An 18,655-nucleotide genomic window follows, 5' to 3' on the forward strand; every position below is an offset into this window, starting at 1 on the left:
AAACGCGCAGCGGCGCGACTACTAATAATATACGCGAAACGAACTGTTCACCGATTGTTTACTAACCAGTGGTACTTAAGTATTTGTGTTTAGGAGTGTTTACCCAAAATTATTTGTATAATTGTGAATAAATAAAAGTGGTATTTGTCGTTGACGAACCATCAACGGCAAATCATTTCTTTTAAAAAAAAAGTGTTCTTTATTGAGGACGTGACAGAGGGCAATTAGCCTGTGCTATTTTGCCTTTGAACGATTTATGATAGGGTTAGACTGCGTGAGGTCTAAGTGAAAGATTGTTTATGAGAGTCCAAGTGAGGCGATAGACGATGGCTATTGACTTGGAGTCGTATGGTCATCAGATGTCGCAAGACTGTGTGCTTTGTTAGTTTCTGAGATTGTAGAAAAGGATAGATAGTTTGTTATTGCATTGCTTAGTCGAATAGGGACGTTGTTCCTTGAGGATTTGGCCACGGAGTGGGGAGGCAAGGATACCTTTGGTAAGAGGACTTAGTTTAACCTTTCGGTACTTACCTGAGAACCTTAATTGGGAACGGTTTTCTTTTGAAAAATATCTAACACGTTTATTGTGGTTAATAACAAATGTTGATCTTTCCGTTTTCATTGTGCTTTCGTTTTATACAAATTGTACAAGTAGAGTAGGTGAAAAAGTATTCCTGAGGGAGTATTGCGGGAAACAAACCCATGAGTATAATTTCCGAGTGTTATCTTCACCTCCAAGCTCGTTCAACGCAAATAGCATTAGAATTTTATGATATTTTCCGTAATTAAGTTTTGACCGTCCAATTTCAGAAATCTGTCCTGCTGTATATCTTTTGCAATTATATTAAATGTTAATATACAGAGTGTCCAAAATGGTTAACTTCAAACTTCCATTACGTATTACTGTAGTCAATTAAATGAAGAAATTTCAAGTAAACTTATATCTACAAATGTTTTATTGAAAAAATATAAACATTCATAAATTTGCGGGCAAAATTCGTGTAATTCTCAATGACAGGTATTTTTTATACAAACAATTACTTTATGAATGCGTTTAAAGTGCATTTATTACAATTTTCAAGACAGTTGGAACATTTAAAAGAGTTCGGCAATCACTAATTCGACGAATAAAACTTGCATTTTTGCATGGGAAGAAATTTTCGATCATCTTTCTATAACTACCAGATTGAATCATAAATATTTTTAAAATCGACTACGGCAGATTTTGTCATGCATTAGCTGTACCGTACGGTAGACGCCTATTGGTATCTACAGTACCAGGAAAACATGTGTCAAACGCCAATAGGCGCCAACAGTAGTCAAAGGATTAAATATTACAAATACGCGATTCTGGTACTTTCGCAAATTATTATAATTGTCTACTTGATTTGTGCCTGTAGTTTTATAATACTTGTTGCAGTACATGTATACTTAACGTTAACACTATGTACACGATATTCCGAATACGTACCATCGTCCACATTTTGGCGGAATTAGTTTTTAATTTTATTTACTTCGCTATGTAATCAATATAAATTACAACTAGTTTCCACTACTTCGAACAACGATAGTCATTACATGTAATTCTTTTTTCTTAGGTACATCTCTAAAAATAATAATTGAAACTAAGAAACATTCTCAAAAAAAACATATCCTGTTTACGTTTATACAGGGTGTCTCACAATAAGTATAGGTTCCTAAAATGGGGGGTAGCTGACGTAATTCTAAATAAGATTTCCCTTTGCAAAAATAGGGTTTGAAGTTTGGTTTTTGAATTATTAAGCAAAAACGTGGATCAATCAAAGCGTTCAAGCCTTGCAGCTGAGCACGATCATGATCAACTGCCTACGCGTCATGACAGGGAAAACGTTTAATAAGAAGTCCTTCCGTCAAAGCTCAGTTAAATAATGAACAGAGCAGTTACAAATAATGTTCACTTTTTCACTTGTAATGAGTAAGGAACAGAATTAATTATGTGTAATTAACAGAAGTCTATCAAATGAAATTTCTGTTGTAGATATAATTATAGATTTTTGAACATTTTAGGGTATTGAAGGTTTACTATAGCAGCAATAAATGACCAAGGAACCATTACTTGTCCGTTTGTACCAGTTGGCATGCACATTCAGCCCGAGGTTGGCGTAGTTGTTTTTTTTCGGTTCTATGTAGTTTGAAAAATCGAGGCGATCCTTGGATTTATTAATATTACGGTAATTTTGTAGGTCAAGTGCCGGATGGGTCGCCGGTCAATAGTATGGGCCGGATGACTGCCGGCAGGGGAAAGCGGGAATTCTCGATTTCGGAAAACGTCACCATTTTTTATAAAACCTGGATTGCGCTGCGATAATTTACGTGCCGAACTCACTTTGCTCGTGGAAACACGCGCACTCATTTTTTTTATACTCTGTTTAATTAAAATAAACACCTTTCTTTAATCAACTCTACACAGTTAAAAATAACAGTTAGAAGAGACAGTGAAGTGAAATGAGTTTACTGACCAAGCTGTAACATCAGATATTGTGCAGTGTGTTTTTTTATGAAAGATCAGGATCGATGAAGTCACGAGAACACAGTTTTACTGGAACAGGATTATTTTTAAAAAATAGGTGAGTCTGATTCAAGTTTACTTATCATGTATTCACGAAGAATGAATAAATGAACATTACTTGTAATTGTTCTCTTCGTTATTTAACTGAGTTTTTATGAAAAAGTCTTCTTATTAGAAGTTTTGACTGTTCCGAGGCAAAGATGCTTGATCACGTTCACGTTCAGCCGCTGGACTCGAAGCTGGCGCTCCCGCTTCTCGGCGCGCGTAATCCCGGCGCTCTGATTGGTCCGTGTTTTTCGTTAATAACTCAAAAACGACGCTTCAAACCTGATTTTTGCAAAGGGAAATCTTGCTTAGAATCACGTCAGCTACCCCCCCATTTCAGGGACCTACACGAATTGTGAGACACCCTGTATATACCCCCTAAACCCATATCTCAGCGGATAAAGAATCATAAGTGTTTCTTATTTTTGTCTGCTTAAGGAACATACGAAGTTTCATCAAAATTGGAACGGAACACTTCCATGCCTTCCCTTGTTAGAGAAGGTCTTGGTCTTATGCATAGTATCTTCCACGTTAAATAACGGTATATAAATTGCATCGACGGAGATGCAGCGATTAATACATTTATTAATAGGTTCATAAATATAGTTTTGTCTTACATTCATGTTCTAACTACAGATTTATCAAAAAATATTATAAATATGTAAAACAATATAATTCAGTATTATTCCATTCGCTTCTTTTCATGTGCTTTCATCTTCGGATATTATAGCACGTAAAACGGAGAATGAAGAAAACGCGTTTGAGAGGAACTAAAAGCATTCGAAATCATTAGAAACCTTGCCAATAATACTTATTTACTACATAATGATGTTGCATACCGAGCAAAAGAAATTTAATGAGAGAGTTGAGATAATGCAAGGGACTCGAACGGCTACAGGGGTCTGTGGCACCATCATGATCAGGATGTTCCGCTGCATTTTTTTAGATTGATTGTACCAGGTCGATTGGAATACATTTTTCATGGCATCGCCGCTCTAGTAATAACAAGCTCGCGTTACTTCTAATAGTAAGTACGACAGAATACTAGTAAACTCTATAAATATCTATTTTTACACAGTCTGTATTGACAAGCAGTCTACAACGATTTTATCACACAGTTTCTGTTATACATCAACGCGACTTGCGCAGTCTAGTATATAAAATAATAACTTACCTGATCTAAAAGATTATCAGCAGGCCAGACAGAGACAAAAACCGTTAGTGTTACAGTTGCAACCAATGATATGTATTGAAACTTCACAGTAAGTGGTTGTGGCTGTGTGTGAAAGCAAATCATCCCAAATGATTAAACCTCATCGATTTTGACATTGCTATTAATACTACTTACTTGTATTAAATTTATGCCACACATCACTAGTACTATAACAGCCATGATTACCGCACATGGAGCTACACATTTCACAATGTTGACCACAAAATTCGCGTACCTAAAATAAAAGCAGATGATTTGACTGCAAATAATAAATACTGAATCGCATAATTTCTCTATACTCTTTCACAACATAATACTCTTCCATGCGTATTATCAACTCCTCGGCGGTTTTAACATTGCGTAGTTTAAGTTTCAATATCTCGAAACGAGCTGCAGCGAAGAACAACAGAAAACCACAAAACACATTAACTGACGCGTTGCCGCTAACGTTACAGATGTATAATGTTTGATGCAAGAATATGATGCTTTTCAATGGTTGATAATCAACACGAAACGGATATATAGCGTTCAATGGAAAAGGATCGGATGTGACGAATGTCTTCAAAATAAATATCACTCCCGTTACGTAACTCCATATAATTGATGCTCCATAAAACGTAGAAAATTGTTCCATATATCGTTGAAACACATGTCTTCCATGATCATTCGCGTTTTTACAAACATCTTCCGTAAGTTCCATCACAATCTGCGCCGTGTATCAAAAATCATTTTAATTAATGATTAAGCCTATAGTGAACAACTATACTTGTTATATTCCACACATACAATACGTTGCATAAATATACCAACTCCTAATACTTACAATGATATGAGCTTTTAGTAGGAAATTAGGATTATTATTTCAAAATAATAATTCATAGTTTGCAAAGGATAAATTCGGCAAAAGAAAATTAATGTAAATTTTAAGCTGCATTATATAAAATCTAGTAATCAGTCATGAACAAATAAAGTCAAATAAAAACTTGTTCATAGTAGAACGAAGTAAAATTTGTTTATAGAGGTTAGAAAGTGGGGATCCTTGTACAAAAGGACTTTCTAGGTGAAAAAAAGACATGATCGATGCTTTACGCATTGAAGGCCGAGGTTACAACTATATTGCGAGTGGCATAGGTCGTTGAAGCAGTGCTATTATCGATTACAATGTTAAAAAATATGATTATGAAGAAAAGAAGTGTTCAGATCACTCTTCAAAACTGTCTTCTTGAGATAAACTTACAATTGTACGATTAGCTCTGAACTCGACAATGTCATTCAATTGCGAGATGAATCCAACTTATATGTTGCAAAAACAAGTATCTACAGAATTATTGTGCCATCTTCGCACATTGTTAGAGAAAAAACGCTTTAAAAAAGGATAACTTAAAAAAGATAAATCATACTTCCAATAAATCGAGACTTTCATGTATAATATTAAAGCAATCTATTTGTGTTATGAAAAATGTCAGAAAAATGTTTATTCTATAAGAAACGAATATTTTGTAGTTACAGCTTATTTTTATACTTACAATTAGTGACGTTACAAAATTAATCATGTATAAATGGACCAGATGTTTTTAATTTATATTGGCACGCTATACGAAAAGATGTAAAATATTTCGTGGAACGCAAATTCCGTGGTAACTCGGTTATGATTTGACCATGTTTCCCGATTTATGTAAAATTCTCCATAGTATGTGTTCTCCACAAAATAGACAGTAATAATTATGCGAATACATTTTAAAATTAATTAAAGCTCTATTGGACGATAGAACAACAGAATGGAAATTTAATTTTCATGCACAATAATGCATCATTTCATAAATCTGCACATACATTTACCGACAATAATATTCCGATATTAGATTGGTCTACACGTATCCTTGACGTTAATCCCATAGAATATTCGTCGAATTAAAACTTGTAATAGCTGACACATGAAAGAATATAGAGGAAAGCATTGAAAAAAATTTTATCAACAAATTATTAAATCGCGTACTATTGTGCGTAAAACGCTTCGTATGTTTCTAGATCGTCTGAAAATTAGTTTTTATGCAAATGAACTGAATATTTACGTTAATACACTAAATTCTTTTTATATAATTTGTTGTTCAAATGCTGTGAATTAAAGTAATATTGGCAGTTGTCCGCTGAAGTAATTTTCAACTGAAAACTCACATTAATAACATCAAAGGATGTTAGCACATTTATGCAACGCATTGTATTATATTTTACGTTCTATATTTTATAGCCTAGTAATTATTTAAGAAAAACGTCTTACCCGTATGTTATTTGAATGAGCTATGCTAATGGCTATGTGTGAAATTGCCAGAAATAATCCCATTAAAAACACGGCAGACTCTGATACATCCATGGGATCAGTGGATGTTTGTAAAGCGTTTATTACAGGGTAAAGAGATAGGAACGAATTAAGAAATGCTAGAAATTTGAGAATATTGTAACATGTAGTCTTTAATCTGCCTGCTTGGGAGGGGAGTGGTAGAAAGAATGCTGTTGCCACGCTAAATCGCAAGAATGCGATCGCTTTTTCCGGCGTTGCATTCTTAAACATAATCGACTTCGACTATGCAAACACTGAGACTATCTATTCATACAACGTCACGACGTCTTACAGACGTGCCACGAATTGCTGTGCGTTTCCCTTTCACTTTAATAATTGTTAAACAATCGAAGAAATGAACACTGATATCTACGCGTTGTTCTCTCTAACCGCGTTAATAATCACATATTTGAAAATCCCTAGTTCCAGGCACGAATAAACTTGTACTTGGAGACCGATGTTACATCAACCTATTACTACTATAAAATGACGCGTGGTCGAACGCAAGCAGGTGTATACCCCTTGTTCAATTAAAAAGTAATACGTTAGGGTTCTAGTAGCTGTAATAATACTCGTGTATTATTTTCTCTGTATTCCATTAAGTCATCCTATATCTCGCTTTTGAACGATAAAAACGATATTTTTTAGTATGAGAAATTTGACACATGTAACAGGTATCATAGGGTGTGCGTTCATTCATTATTTCTGTAGAGTTTATGGAATAACAACTTTTCAGACAAATGTTTCATCGTTTGAAACATTATGCTATCCATCATTTTAATAAGAAAATGATAGATAATTGGCGTAAATCAGCGTAATCACCTGTGTAATACTCCGGAGCAACATACTGCAAAGAGTATGTATTGTTTCACTTCGGATGGATTGGCAGTGCTTATCTGCAGTATTCTACTTGTAGCGTCTATAAGCGGCCGCCACGTCCCTGCGTTATTTATATTTTATTAAGAAATTAGTTTATTGCGGTGATAGTAGGAATAATTCGCGAAATCTTTCATAGGAATCTTCTTCATTGCAGGACGCGATGTTCGCAATCAATAATCGATCGTACACTACTTTAATTACCGTTAGCCACCAGTTATCGCAAGCCATCTTTGACATAACGGTTTCCTATTACACGGTTATACTATCACGATTCAAACGCCCTTTCTCATGATTGGATTTAACCGTCACTCTCTAACGTACTCCCTCGCGACGGAACGCGCACCCTTCGTGCGACCCGACTGCTTTGTGCTTTAAGTTAATAATTCAAAAACGAAAGCTTCAACAACATTTTCGCAAAGGAAACAGTTTTCTAGAATTTCGTGCAATTACCGTCCTCTGCTATTATACCTACCTGCAGCTGCTTATACTGTGTCTTATGTGAGTCATATCATGTATATTTTTCGTTGATGAAGGGTCATACTATATTATGAAATAGAAGTAAAATTCAGAAATATCACTGAAAATTCGCTACAATCTGTATAAAATAATTCGACACTAGACATAGTGACAATATGACAACAAAGGTTAGGTTAGGTTATTTGTCCCATCCCGTAATGCAACCAAGTTGATGGTTAGTTTTTTAAAATAACTTTTGTAGCATCTTAACAACTAGCTTGTTTTTCTTAAAACTATAAAAAGTGTTCACTTGCGTTATTAATTAATGTATTTATTATCGAGAGAACAACTACATTGTAGTAACAAATTCTAAAAATCAAAAAATGAGATATTTTGTCCATAAATATTAAAATAAGATATGTTGCAACGAGGCATATTTTTATGCCTCGTTACGAGTGGCCACTAGGCCCGCCGGCCTCTCTCCTCCGCCCTGCCAACCCCTCGCGGCGGGGCGTGTGGAAGCGTGAGTGCGGTTTTTCTTTTTTTTTTTTGTATCTTTCATCTTTTTCTATTATTATTCGCGCCCTATTCTATCTATTCCACCCTATCTATTCCTTAATGTAACATAATTGTTTCATCAGGCAGTCGTGTCTTTTTATTATCGTATATATATAAATACGAAGCCAACGTCCTGGAGGTGTGAATACTTCACGAGATAGTGGTCACTTTATGTCAAAAACGTATTTTATAATAATGTGCTCAAAATGACATTAGTAGGAACTGGTAATGCCGTATTCACTATTTCTTATTTATGTTACATAACCAATCTTTTCCTCATTGGCTGCAGTCCATAACAATTTAATGTACGTTTTTGTGAGCTGATAATTATTTATCACCGAAAATGTTTCAACCTTATAGAGTAATTACATAACTGACGCTGTCATCTGTTCCAAACTATGAGGAATTTGGCTTATTTACTGTGTTTGAGAGTTTGGTTGTAATGAAAATGTAATTACAGCTAAAAAAGTATGACATGAGAAACACTCTTGTTGATAGTGTGAATTCTCGTCCGCCTGTATCGAATAACGGCTTAAAGAAAAATATCAATATATATTATTCGATTGTTGACAGAGTTACACGTATTAATGGTAAATTAAAGAATAGTTTATTAAAAAAGAAAAATTTATTACTGAATAATATACATAATGGTAATATAGATGAAGATGCATAAATGCACGTGGCAACGTGCTTCGCCGGTAACCAAAGACACACTGTAATGAACAACTGAATACATATTTCAATATTGCTACCAACTTATTTGTAGCTTAGAGAGATTCTAGTGCCAACAATTATCAGTGAAAATCGACTAACATTTTTCTCTAGGTCCTTTTTTTCTACTCTTAATTTAAAAAATGCAGTAATTTGTCCAGGTCTCAAAATTATTCTGCATACTTAAAGAAGAAAAACATGTATCTATAGAAGTGCCATTATTGTACTAGTGCATACTGTAAAAAAATGCAGTTAAATACACTCAATTATTATATGCTAGTCTAGTAACTAATAATGCAACCTAATGTAATGTAGGCTGCGTGGAAATTAAATTGTTCGTTTTTTTAAACATGGAGTGGATTGTAAACGTAATTATTATTACTTACTTACTTGACATCTACCTATGTCTTTAAGGTCATTATTATCATTTGATTCACTCATATTCTTTCCGTGTTTATCATATCCATTCATTCTGGTAATTTTTTATAAACAAAAATTGATTATGTTGCATAATTTTTGGTGGTTATTCATAATGATCAAGTATTATGAATATTTGCCACATCAGTTATTTTGTCCTTAATGTATATAGGAGTTAAACGTTAACCGTCGCGTCGGGGGTAGCAGTACCGCGAAAGAAATGAGCGAAACAAATACGGCAAGAACTGCACGACAGTACAATGCGACGATATCTACAAATACGGTACGATCACGAATTACGGTTACGACACGATTATGATCACGGCTTCGATTTCGGTTTTGCTCTTTTGATTGCTCTTTTAAACGCACTATGTCTATAAAGAAGTTTTGTGCTTTTAAACTTCTACTTTTACATTCTTATAACAAATCTTTTTTGCAATAACTTCCCGAGTTCAAATTGTTGATCTATCATTTTCACATTCTGAAACAAATTTTTTCCGCAATTTTACATCTTCCAATTTTTGGTGATGTACGCAAATTTAAATTAAGGTCAATGTACATTGTAGCTTCATATCCTCTTACACAGCAGTCTTTTTCTGCGTTGCCATATTTTTCTGCAAAAATTGCATTCTGAGTTTTAATACTCTTTATTCTTTTATATTTAATAAACACTCTAATTATCATGCGCGGACAATGAAAAACAACACATTTGAATCGATCATTATTATTAGTTCATGTGACAACCCAAAGTATACAAAATTTATAATAAAAAAATTGTATTTTAAACAATTAATTAGCAAATAAATATTATAGAATTCGTGCATTAGTTTGAGGCATCTTATTTGGTTTTGTAGGTAATACTTCGAAGTTGAAACTATAAAATATAGTTTCACTCATGAAGTCACATCTCTGCCAATACGAAAGAATACATGTCGCATATTTTTATCTGTTTAAAAAATACCCAAGGTTCCATTAAAATCTAGTAGAGACACATTCATGTATTTTCTGGTTAATATAGAACTACAGTTTAATCCGGTTACTACAGTAATTTTTTGTATAGTTAAACGTACCTCGCTATCCAAATATTGTTGTTACTCACTGCATCTATGCATTTACCTGGTAAACAAAGAATTATACTTTTGTCTCTCTAAAAGCTCCGACATGTTTCTCCGTGTTTTCCATTGTTAACGACAACGAATATAAAATATAGGTATACATTGCCAGTTGCTATTGATGAACGAGAATATAGCAGCGAGAAGCGACGTTTTATTTCAAAACATGTGAAACTCTTTGTTATGTATTTATAATTAAAAGATACTATAATATTCCTCGAATTACTGCTTTTGATAAAAGCAACCTGTTTCCATTATTGGACATAAATGTTTTAGTAATAGTTTATAATAAAATGTAATTAAATATTTTTCAATTTTGTTTTATGAATAGATACTTCTAAAGGTTTTTTATTATGTGGGTAATTTACAGGCATGTTAGATATATTTTGAAGGAAAAAAAAAAAAAAAAACTTGGAGGGAGCACGGCTGGCTGTCGTGGCGAGCGCACGTGTTCGGGGGTCGCTCCGCGACAAAGTTCAATTTTGGTGGGAAAAGTGGTTAAAGTGTGATAAATAGTGTTATGAAGTGAGGGGAGACTGTGGGGGAAGTGAGCGGTAAAGTTTTATAAAAATCGGAGGTGAAATAATAAATTTATAAATAAAAATCGAAATTTCGGTAATGGCGACCTCTACGCGACGCGAGGAAAAGCATGGGGTGCAAACCCATGAGTAAAAGCGAGGAAACGAGGAAACGAGTGTTCGAAAGCGAGGAAACGAGTGTTCGGGCCGACCGCGGAATAAAATAAATATGTGCGCGACTTAAACACGGTTATTTTTATATATCGCGAGTGAAAATAGTGCAATTTAAGGGTGAAAGTTGCCCGTCGAAGAAAGACTTGCGCGAACACGTGGTCGTGCGACATGTCGAAGTTGCGAGAGAAAGTCGCAGAAATTAAATTAATTAATTAATAATGTAAATGTCATTAGGGATTTAGAGTGCGGGAAAGGACGAATGAGGCATATTGAATGCACGCGGTGATTAGTTTTGGCTATTTTTGTATTTTCGTGATTTGATAGTAAATAAATAATGGCGTCAGTCGAGCAAGTTTCGATATATCGTACGAACACGTGGGCATCTCCGCGCGAGGGAAAGCGTAGAGCGTAAAGGCCGGTTCGCAAACATCCAACATGGCCGGGGAAGGGTCGCTGTAGGCGCATGGAGAGCTGCCCTTAGGGACGAAGCCTAAGGGTGAAGCGGAGGCACGCGGCAACAAGCAAGATGGCGGAGACATGGCGCGTTTTTCAAATGGTAAGCGGATAGGTTGAAGCAAGAAGACAGTGAGGAGGAGAAGAGGAAGAGGCGAGACGACACGGAACAAAGTGAAGGAAGGAAGTAATTAATTAATGAATTAATAAATAAATGAAGTGAATGAGATTAATAATAATAATAATAATAAATAATTAATTAATAAATTATTTATAAATAGTGAAGTGATTAGTAGATTAATAAATAAATAAATAATAAATAAGAAATAATTAACAGATAAGCAATTAATTCGGTGTAGTGTTGGGAAAGTGTTATGGGAGTGCAGTGAAGTGCTAGGAGGGTTGCGGGTACAGGGGAATATACTTGACCACGTGCGCGAGTGCAGAGGAACAGTGCAAAGCGGGAAAATGGCGGAAAAGTGTTGGAAGAACTGCAGAAAACGCTCCAGCACCCTGGAAACGCCGAAGTCACAACGATGGTGGAGCAACGGGGCCGCATTGAGAATATCCAGCATGGCGGAGGAAGGAACGCTGCAAGCACTTGGAGAGCGGCCCTGAAGGGTGAAGCGAAGGGATGCGGCAGCAAGCAAGACGGCAGAGGCATGGCGCGCATTTTAAATGGCAAGAGGAGGCGAAGAAGCGAGAAGACAGCGAGAGGGAGAAGAGGAAGGGCAGGAGTGGAAGAGGCGGAGAAACAAACATAGACACGACCGATCAAAGGACTCAAACCTGCAAGGGAGGAAACCAGTGTCAGCCTGATCATAGCACCATTAGGGGGCACAAAATGGGGACCGACGGAGCGGGGGAGAGGAGGGAGAGAGGTCAAATTGAACAGAGGATCCTTCTGATCAACTGTTGATTCAACTAGGGACCCAGTCGTCAGCCTGGTCATGGCACCATTAGGGGGCGACAATGGGGACCGAGTGGGATCGGCGGGGGAGAAGAAGGAGAAAACATAAGACACGATCGATCGAACGACTCAAACCTGCAAAGGAGGAAACCGGTGCCAGCCTGGTCATGGCACCATTAGGGGGCGACAACGGGGACCGAATGGAATCGACAGAAGAGAGGAAGGAGAAATTTTACCAAGAGCAATGGGCTCATGTACCGTTGTGGAAGAAGACTGGGGCGTAATAGGAAAAAGGGGAGAAACAGTCAGGCAACAAGCGCGTGCGGGAGTACGGGCGCGGAGGCGGGGGTGGGGGACGGAAAATTTGCGGAAATTTTCACGAGCAGAACTCGCGTAATAATGAGTGGCACAGGATGCACAAATGTAATAGGAGATAGCGAAAGGTTAAACTTAACGTGTTCAGGAAGGGGCGATGAAGGGGGGGAGGGGGGGATTTTAACATAATAAATGGTTACTACTGCACCTGTCAATCCGGTGCCAGAACATTAGGTACATGCGCACATGTTGCAAGTGTTTTATGGTATTTAGGATTTGCTCGTCACCAAAGGTCTGTTAAATATCCGGATGGCAGTCTTTTAAATATGACCAGAGATGCCGCTAATAGAGAGTGTCAAGAGAATATAAACGTTGAAATTCTAACGGAGGAATAGAAAAAACTACAAAAATGGCCATTTTTAGGGCCACATAGTGCGCAAAATCCGATCGAGTAACCTCCTCGTGGTGCACACTGGGTAATGCTATTGCCGATGGTGCTTCATGTTTTTTATACGATGAAAGAAAAAGAGAAGCATTTTTTACCTTTTGCGTGATTTTTTATTTTGACTCCTGATGGGGAGTCGGGGGGTCAAGGGGTCATATTTTTTAAGGGCCCACAGTACTACCATTGGGTTTTAAGGGATCAAGTAAATGGACAGTGCGCAATAATGCTTCTTACACTCAGATATGCTTAAACGTGGTAGTTTCGAATAAGAAATTATTATTGACTTTTGACGCTCCATATCTCGGAAACTATTCAACTTACGACCTTGAGCCCATTGGAACTTTTGATCAGGACATCATGAACTGCATCATATCAAAAATTCAGCTAATTTAACCGGGGGCCATTTTCCATAAGATCTGTGCGGGGTCCTTTAAAGCTTGAAATGATAAGTAATTCTACTTAGCGCTTCGAACTAAAAGATGTAGAAGTGAACAATGTTTAAAACTAGCTACATAGAATGAAGGTTTTCCATACAGTACTTGAGTACTTATAAATTTGAACATTTGAAAATCTGCAAATCTGTAAATCCGTACATCTGTAAACTTCTGAATTTGTACGGTAGAATAAATAATCTTTTAGGTAGAATATCTGTAAGCTTGTAACACCTACTAAATTTTTAAATTTCTAAATAAGGCTGGTGATCGGCGCTGCACATAATCGCAAACCAATGCTATTGCTTCCCTTTATAAATAGAGCAAAGCTTTCTATTGTATTCTAGCATGGAAAATTTGCAATTTTCAGGATATACGAGGAATACATAATTTTACTATTTTTTTTAAGAACGTCCTTGCAAATACGTATTAATATTGTAATATATTGTAGGTTGGTGATGTCCGTCAGTTATATGTTCGCAGGCCTAACGGTACAAGGTTTGTAATGTGCTTCCTTTCCACGTGGAGCAGTATTTTTATATCGTGGAAAAACCCATGAAATGACCGAAGAAGAGAGTAGTAGGGGCGACAGCTCAGGAAGTTTGTAGTGCAATTCTGCGAGAAAGTTAGTGTGTACGAAAGCGTTGAAAAGTAAAGACATCGTCGAATTTACGTAGTGTAACGTAGTAAATTAAAGACGTTGTAAAATTTGAGTGGATGGATATAAGTGCTGATCTTAACAACCCTTAATAATTCGATCGTCTCAGCTCCTTTTGATTCCATAGTATATTTATATTGACATCAATGCTTTAAGTTTCTTCGCATAAACGTAAAATTTATTCATAAATTTATGTATTAAAATTTTAGTTACTTGCTTAAAATCAATTTTAATTTCTTTCCGTATGATAATATTATTGTAAATTAATACCTGATTTAATGTAAAAGTAAAATTTTCATCTGAAATCAGTGGTATAACTTGAAGGCGGAAGTTGAAATTGAAAATAAAATTATTAACCTAAAATAAAGTACATCCATTGAAATGCAGTTATTTTCCGTACATGTACATAAAGTATTAGATAGTAGCTGTTATTTTTACATATGTTGATATACCTTTGCATGTGATGTCTCGATTGTTATCCTGGCATAATTTATTGCCGTATACCATTTTTTACACGTCTGCATGCGTTTGCTTACTAAACTGTTTAAGTTAATATACAGGGTATAATACACACAATTAGTGTAGGTCCCTGAAGTAGGGGGTAGCTGACGTGACTCTGAATAAGATTTCCATTTGCAACAATAGGGATTGAAATTTCGTTTTTGAATTATTAAGCAAAAACACAGACCAATCAGAAAGCAAGGATTACGCACGCCTAGACGCGAGAGCGGCAGCTGAGCACGATCATGATCAACTGCATATGCATCACGACAGGGAAAACGTTTAATAAGAAGCCTTTACGTCAATGCTCAGTTAAATAATGAACAGAACGGTTACAAATAATGTTCACTTATTAATTTTTCGTACATACGCGATAAGCAAATTTGAATCAGGCTCACCTATTCCTTAAAAATAATCCTTATCTAATAAAATTGTGTTCTCGGGACTTCATCGATCCTAATCTTTCGTAAAAAGACACACAGCACAATATCTAATGTCACGACCTGGTCAGAGAACTCATTTCACTTCACTGTCACTTCTAATTGGTATATTTAACTGTAATATTTTGCTACCATTGTTCACTAATTACCTAATGAAATAACCACAGATAAAGAACGCGAATGAAAATGCGTGAACGATTGTTTATAAATAGCATCAGTTACGGTTTATTTTCTTTGATGTTGAACACCCGACGACCTGTTCTAAACTGCCGAACGCAACACGATGAACATCTTCGACGGAAAATTTAGACAACAATCCCTTGCAACAAGGACGTTTGACACTCAAACAAAAGTGAGAGTATGCCTTTCTTTAGAAAAAGGCAAAAATCATTTTTGTCTTTTAGAAAGGGAAAGGGGCAACGGTTTTTTCGGATGCCTATGAAGCGACCCCCCAGCGAGCAAAACGGAGCCGTTTAATTGTTTTATAATCCTTTGACACGACGGTCTGAACGAACAAAGATGTTGTTCTCGCTTTCTTTAGGTTCGAAACATTTGGAGTCACAATCGCCAGTTTAGCACACAACGTTCGGAGCGAAACGTTAAAAAGAAAACATGACACAAGTTTTTTCCAGATAATCGTTCACGCGTATTCGCTTATTTATCCATCGTTATTATGTTAGGAAATTAGTGAAAAGTGGCAACAAGATATTACAGTAGAAAGTGATAATAAAAAGTGATAATAAACCGACTGCGATATCAGCTATTGTGGGTTGAGTATTATTTTTACGAATAATTACGATCGATAAAACGATGTAGTCACAAGGATCCATTTTCAACCAAACAGAATTATTTTTAATTAATTTTAATTGGTAAGGCTTATTTTAATGGTTTTATGTAAATTTAAAGTTACAGAAATTTCATCTGCTCCACTTCTGTTAATTACACATAATTAATTCTGTTTGTTACTCATAACAAACGAATATGTGAATATTATTTGCAACTGTTCTGTTCATTATTTAACTGAGATTTGACGTAAGGGTTTTTTAATAAAACTTTACTCTGTTCCGGCGCATAGGCACTTGATGATAATCGCGCTCAGTTGCAAGGCTCGAAGCTATCGCCCTCGCTTCTGGGTGCACGTAGTTCTCGCTGGTCCGTGATTTTGCTTAATAATTCAAAAACGAAGCTTCAAACCCTATTTTTGCAAAAGGAAATCTTATTCAGAATCACATCCTCTTCCGCCCCTTTCCGGGAGTTACATGAGTTGTGAGACGCCCTGTATCTATTCGTAGACTCCTGCGGCCCGACTTCCTTTTATAATACTCATTCTCCGCCGTGTCTTCCATTAAATTCCGCTGATTTCTTGAGAAATCGGCCGCGCACCCTCCGCCAACCCTTTACGCCGCTTTCCCTTTACGACCGAACCGGCATGGTGAGTGTCGACACAAGCGGCTCATCGAAAATCGTTCGGTATCCGTTGTCGAACGAAGTGGCCCACGTGACAGGGAAATATAGTAATCCTTATTTTTAACCGACTTCGAATAAAATAATTTTCAGAAAAAAAATACACCGACTTCGAAATGCACTAAAAAGTATAAAATAATTTCTATTTGCTCATGAAGTAATTTCTATATCATTCAATCATACAATTACGTCACAGATATGAATGAAACCTATTTACTCGTTAGGTAGTATATTAAGTACTTTTCAACCTTTTCGGAGGCGGCGCAAAATTAAAAGATTTTCTTGAACATGTCAATCTTTGGACAGCCGAACATAGGCAAAGCTCGTATAGCTATTTTTTTTTTATACATATGTATAACTCGACAGCACGCCGCGAAGTAGGTGTTAGTGCGTATAGAATGTAACTATGGTCTATCTAGATTCATAGAGTATGCGACGGAAAGACTCGCTCGCCGCATATACTATAAAAATAGAGCCCATCTGCCGCAAATTGGTAATTCCCGCGTCGTGGGCTCCGTTTATAGGTTCTTAGATCCATGGCTTCCACATGCGAACGAAGTCAATTCAATTTCATTTATATCAGAAACATTGCGAAATGAAGATGCAGTCGTTACATTTACGTATATTACCAAATATATCTATAATGGTTCGTATTCTTTCTCAGGATTTATTAATTTACAATACGCCATACCACAATCAACTGGTTATTGGCAGCAACGTTTACTGAGGTATTTTTAATTTTGGGCCGCCTCCAAAAATGTTGAAATGTATTTAATATACCACCTACCGGGTAAATAGGTTTCATTCATATCTGTTACGTAATTGTATGATTGAATGAAATAGAAATTACTTCACTAGGAAATAGAAATTATTTTATACTTTTTAGTGCATTTCGAAGTCGGCGTATTTTTTTTCTTAAAATTATTTTTCCACCTTTGACTTTCCGTTTATTTCGCAAGCAGGTCCACGACCGTACTCTTCGACTCGCAGTGATGAACTAAACTTTCGTACTTAAAACACTCACCCCCACACTGCATTCACCCCCATGATGCATTCTAACCCGGAATCATTCTTTCGTCTTCCAAACCGAATCGCTCTCACTCTAAACCAATCATTCAACGATACACGCGTATTTCTCAGACATTCCTCGAACTCGGACATCCAACACGACACTCGACTCGATGATCCAAACATCCTCTCGCAAACGCTACGCAGCATTCACTCGGACTCAGGCAAACAACTCATTATCGCATCTCATTCACACCCAAAATCCTTACGACTAGACTAAATATAATAAATTAGGCAGGGACGTGGCGGCCGCTAAATCGACGCCACACATCAAATCGAGAGACGTTGCAAAGGAATGTAAATATTACTTCATAACCCACATTCGCACACAAACGATTTGCCGACATGTGGCGGCAGAATCAATACATATTACCGTTCCATATACACTTTACGTGGAACACCAGTGTACAATATACAGAATACAAAATACCTTTTTGATAATAACTATGTACCCCTTTTGAACGCTGGCGATCCCGCAGACATCTGGTCACGGATCGAGTCAGCTAGTTCCCGATTGGTTCTTACCTTTCCCAAGCAGCTTGGACTCTAGGTGCTATGGTAAGGATCACTACTTTCGGGCAGATTTTATACACCCGTTATTACAGTGGTGTTTGCCCTTGCCCAGGACTCTTGCTGTTCGACGAATACGACCACAGATCTCCTCGTGCACGTAAGGGCTTTTGGGTATAGGTAAAGCCATTCACTACTGCTCTTGATCTACTGCACCCGAAATTCTCTCTAATTTGCAATCGATAAACTGAATATGTTTGTTTATTATTTAATACTCTAGGTCTTCTTTATAAAGTTTGATTTCTTTAAAAATACTGTATTCCATGTGAAAAAACCTGAAATGCTTTTGCCATAAATTTAAATCTTATTTAAATAAAGGTGTTTTATAGATTTCACAGTGATTTGTTTTTTTGAAGTGAGCTGTATCTCTTATTTTACACAGAGCAATTTTGAGAAACAGTCTACATGAAAAGAGTGTTGAACGCCACGAT

The 18,655-nt window shown here is 36.4% G+C and overlaps 2 protein-coding genes across 5 annotated transcripts in view; both read right to left on the reverse strand.

Annotated features, from left to right (window-relative positions):
• LOC105663968 (cyclic nucleotide-gated channel alpha-3-like) overlaps window positions 1-18,655 on the reverse strand; it is a 1,281,713-nt gene that overhangs the window by 915,654 nt on the left and 347,404 nt on the right. The gene's annotated exons all lie outside the window — the stretch shown is intronic.
• On the reverse strand, window positions 994-5,141 carry LOC100881135 (uncharacterized). Its single transcript, XM_076536548.1, has 5 exons — window positions 4,106-5,141; window positions 3,942-4,041; window positions 3,768-3,869; window positions 3,433-3,588; window positions 994-3,363 (listed from the first exon to the last, which is right to left on the reverse strand). Exons 1-5 carry the CDS (start codon window positions 4,504-4,506, stop codon window positions 3,295-3,297), a joined length of 828 nt encoding a protein of 275 aa, XP_076392663.1. The 5' UTR covers window positions 4,507-5,141; the 3' UTR covers window positions 994-3,294.

The sequence above is a fragment of the Megachile rotundata genome, chromosome 10, assembly GCF_050947335.1.
Source record: "Megachile rotundata isolate GNS110a chromosome 10, iyMegRotu1, whole genome shotgun sequence".
NCBI lineage: Eukaryota > Metazoa > Arthropoda > Insecta > Hymenoptera > Megachilidae > Megachile > Megachile rotundata.

Coding starts and splice junctions, on each gene's coding strand:
- LOC100881135 (XM_076536548.1), bottom strand. CDS start 4,506: ATGGAACTTACGGAAGATGTTTGTAAAAACGCGAATGATCATGGAAGA. Junction 3,870..3,941: donor GTGGCATAAATTTAATACAA/GTAAGTAGTATT, acceptor TTTCACACACAG/CCACAACCACTTACTGTGAA. Junction 3,364..3,432: donor CATTAAATTTCTTTTGCTCG/GTATGCAACATC, acceptor GAATGCTTTTAG/TTCCTCTCAAACGCGTTTTC.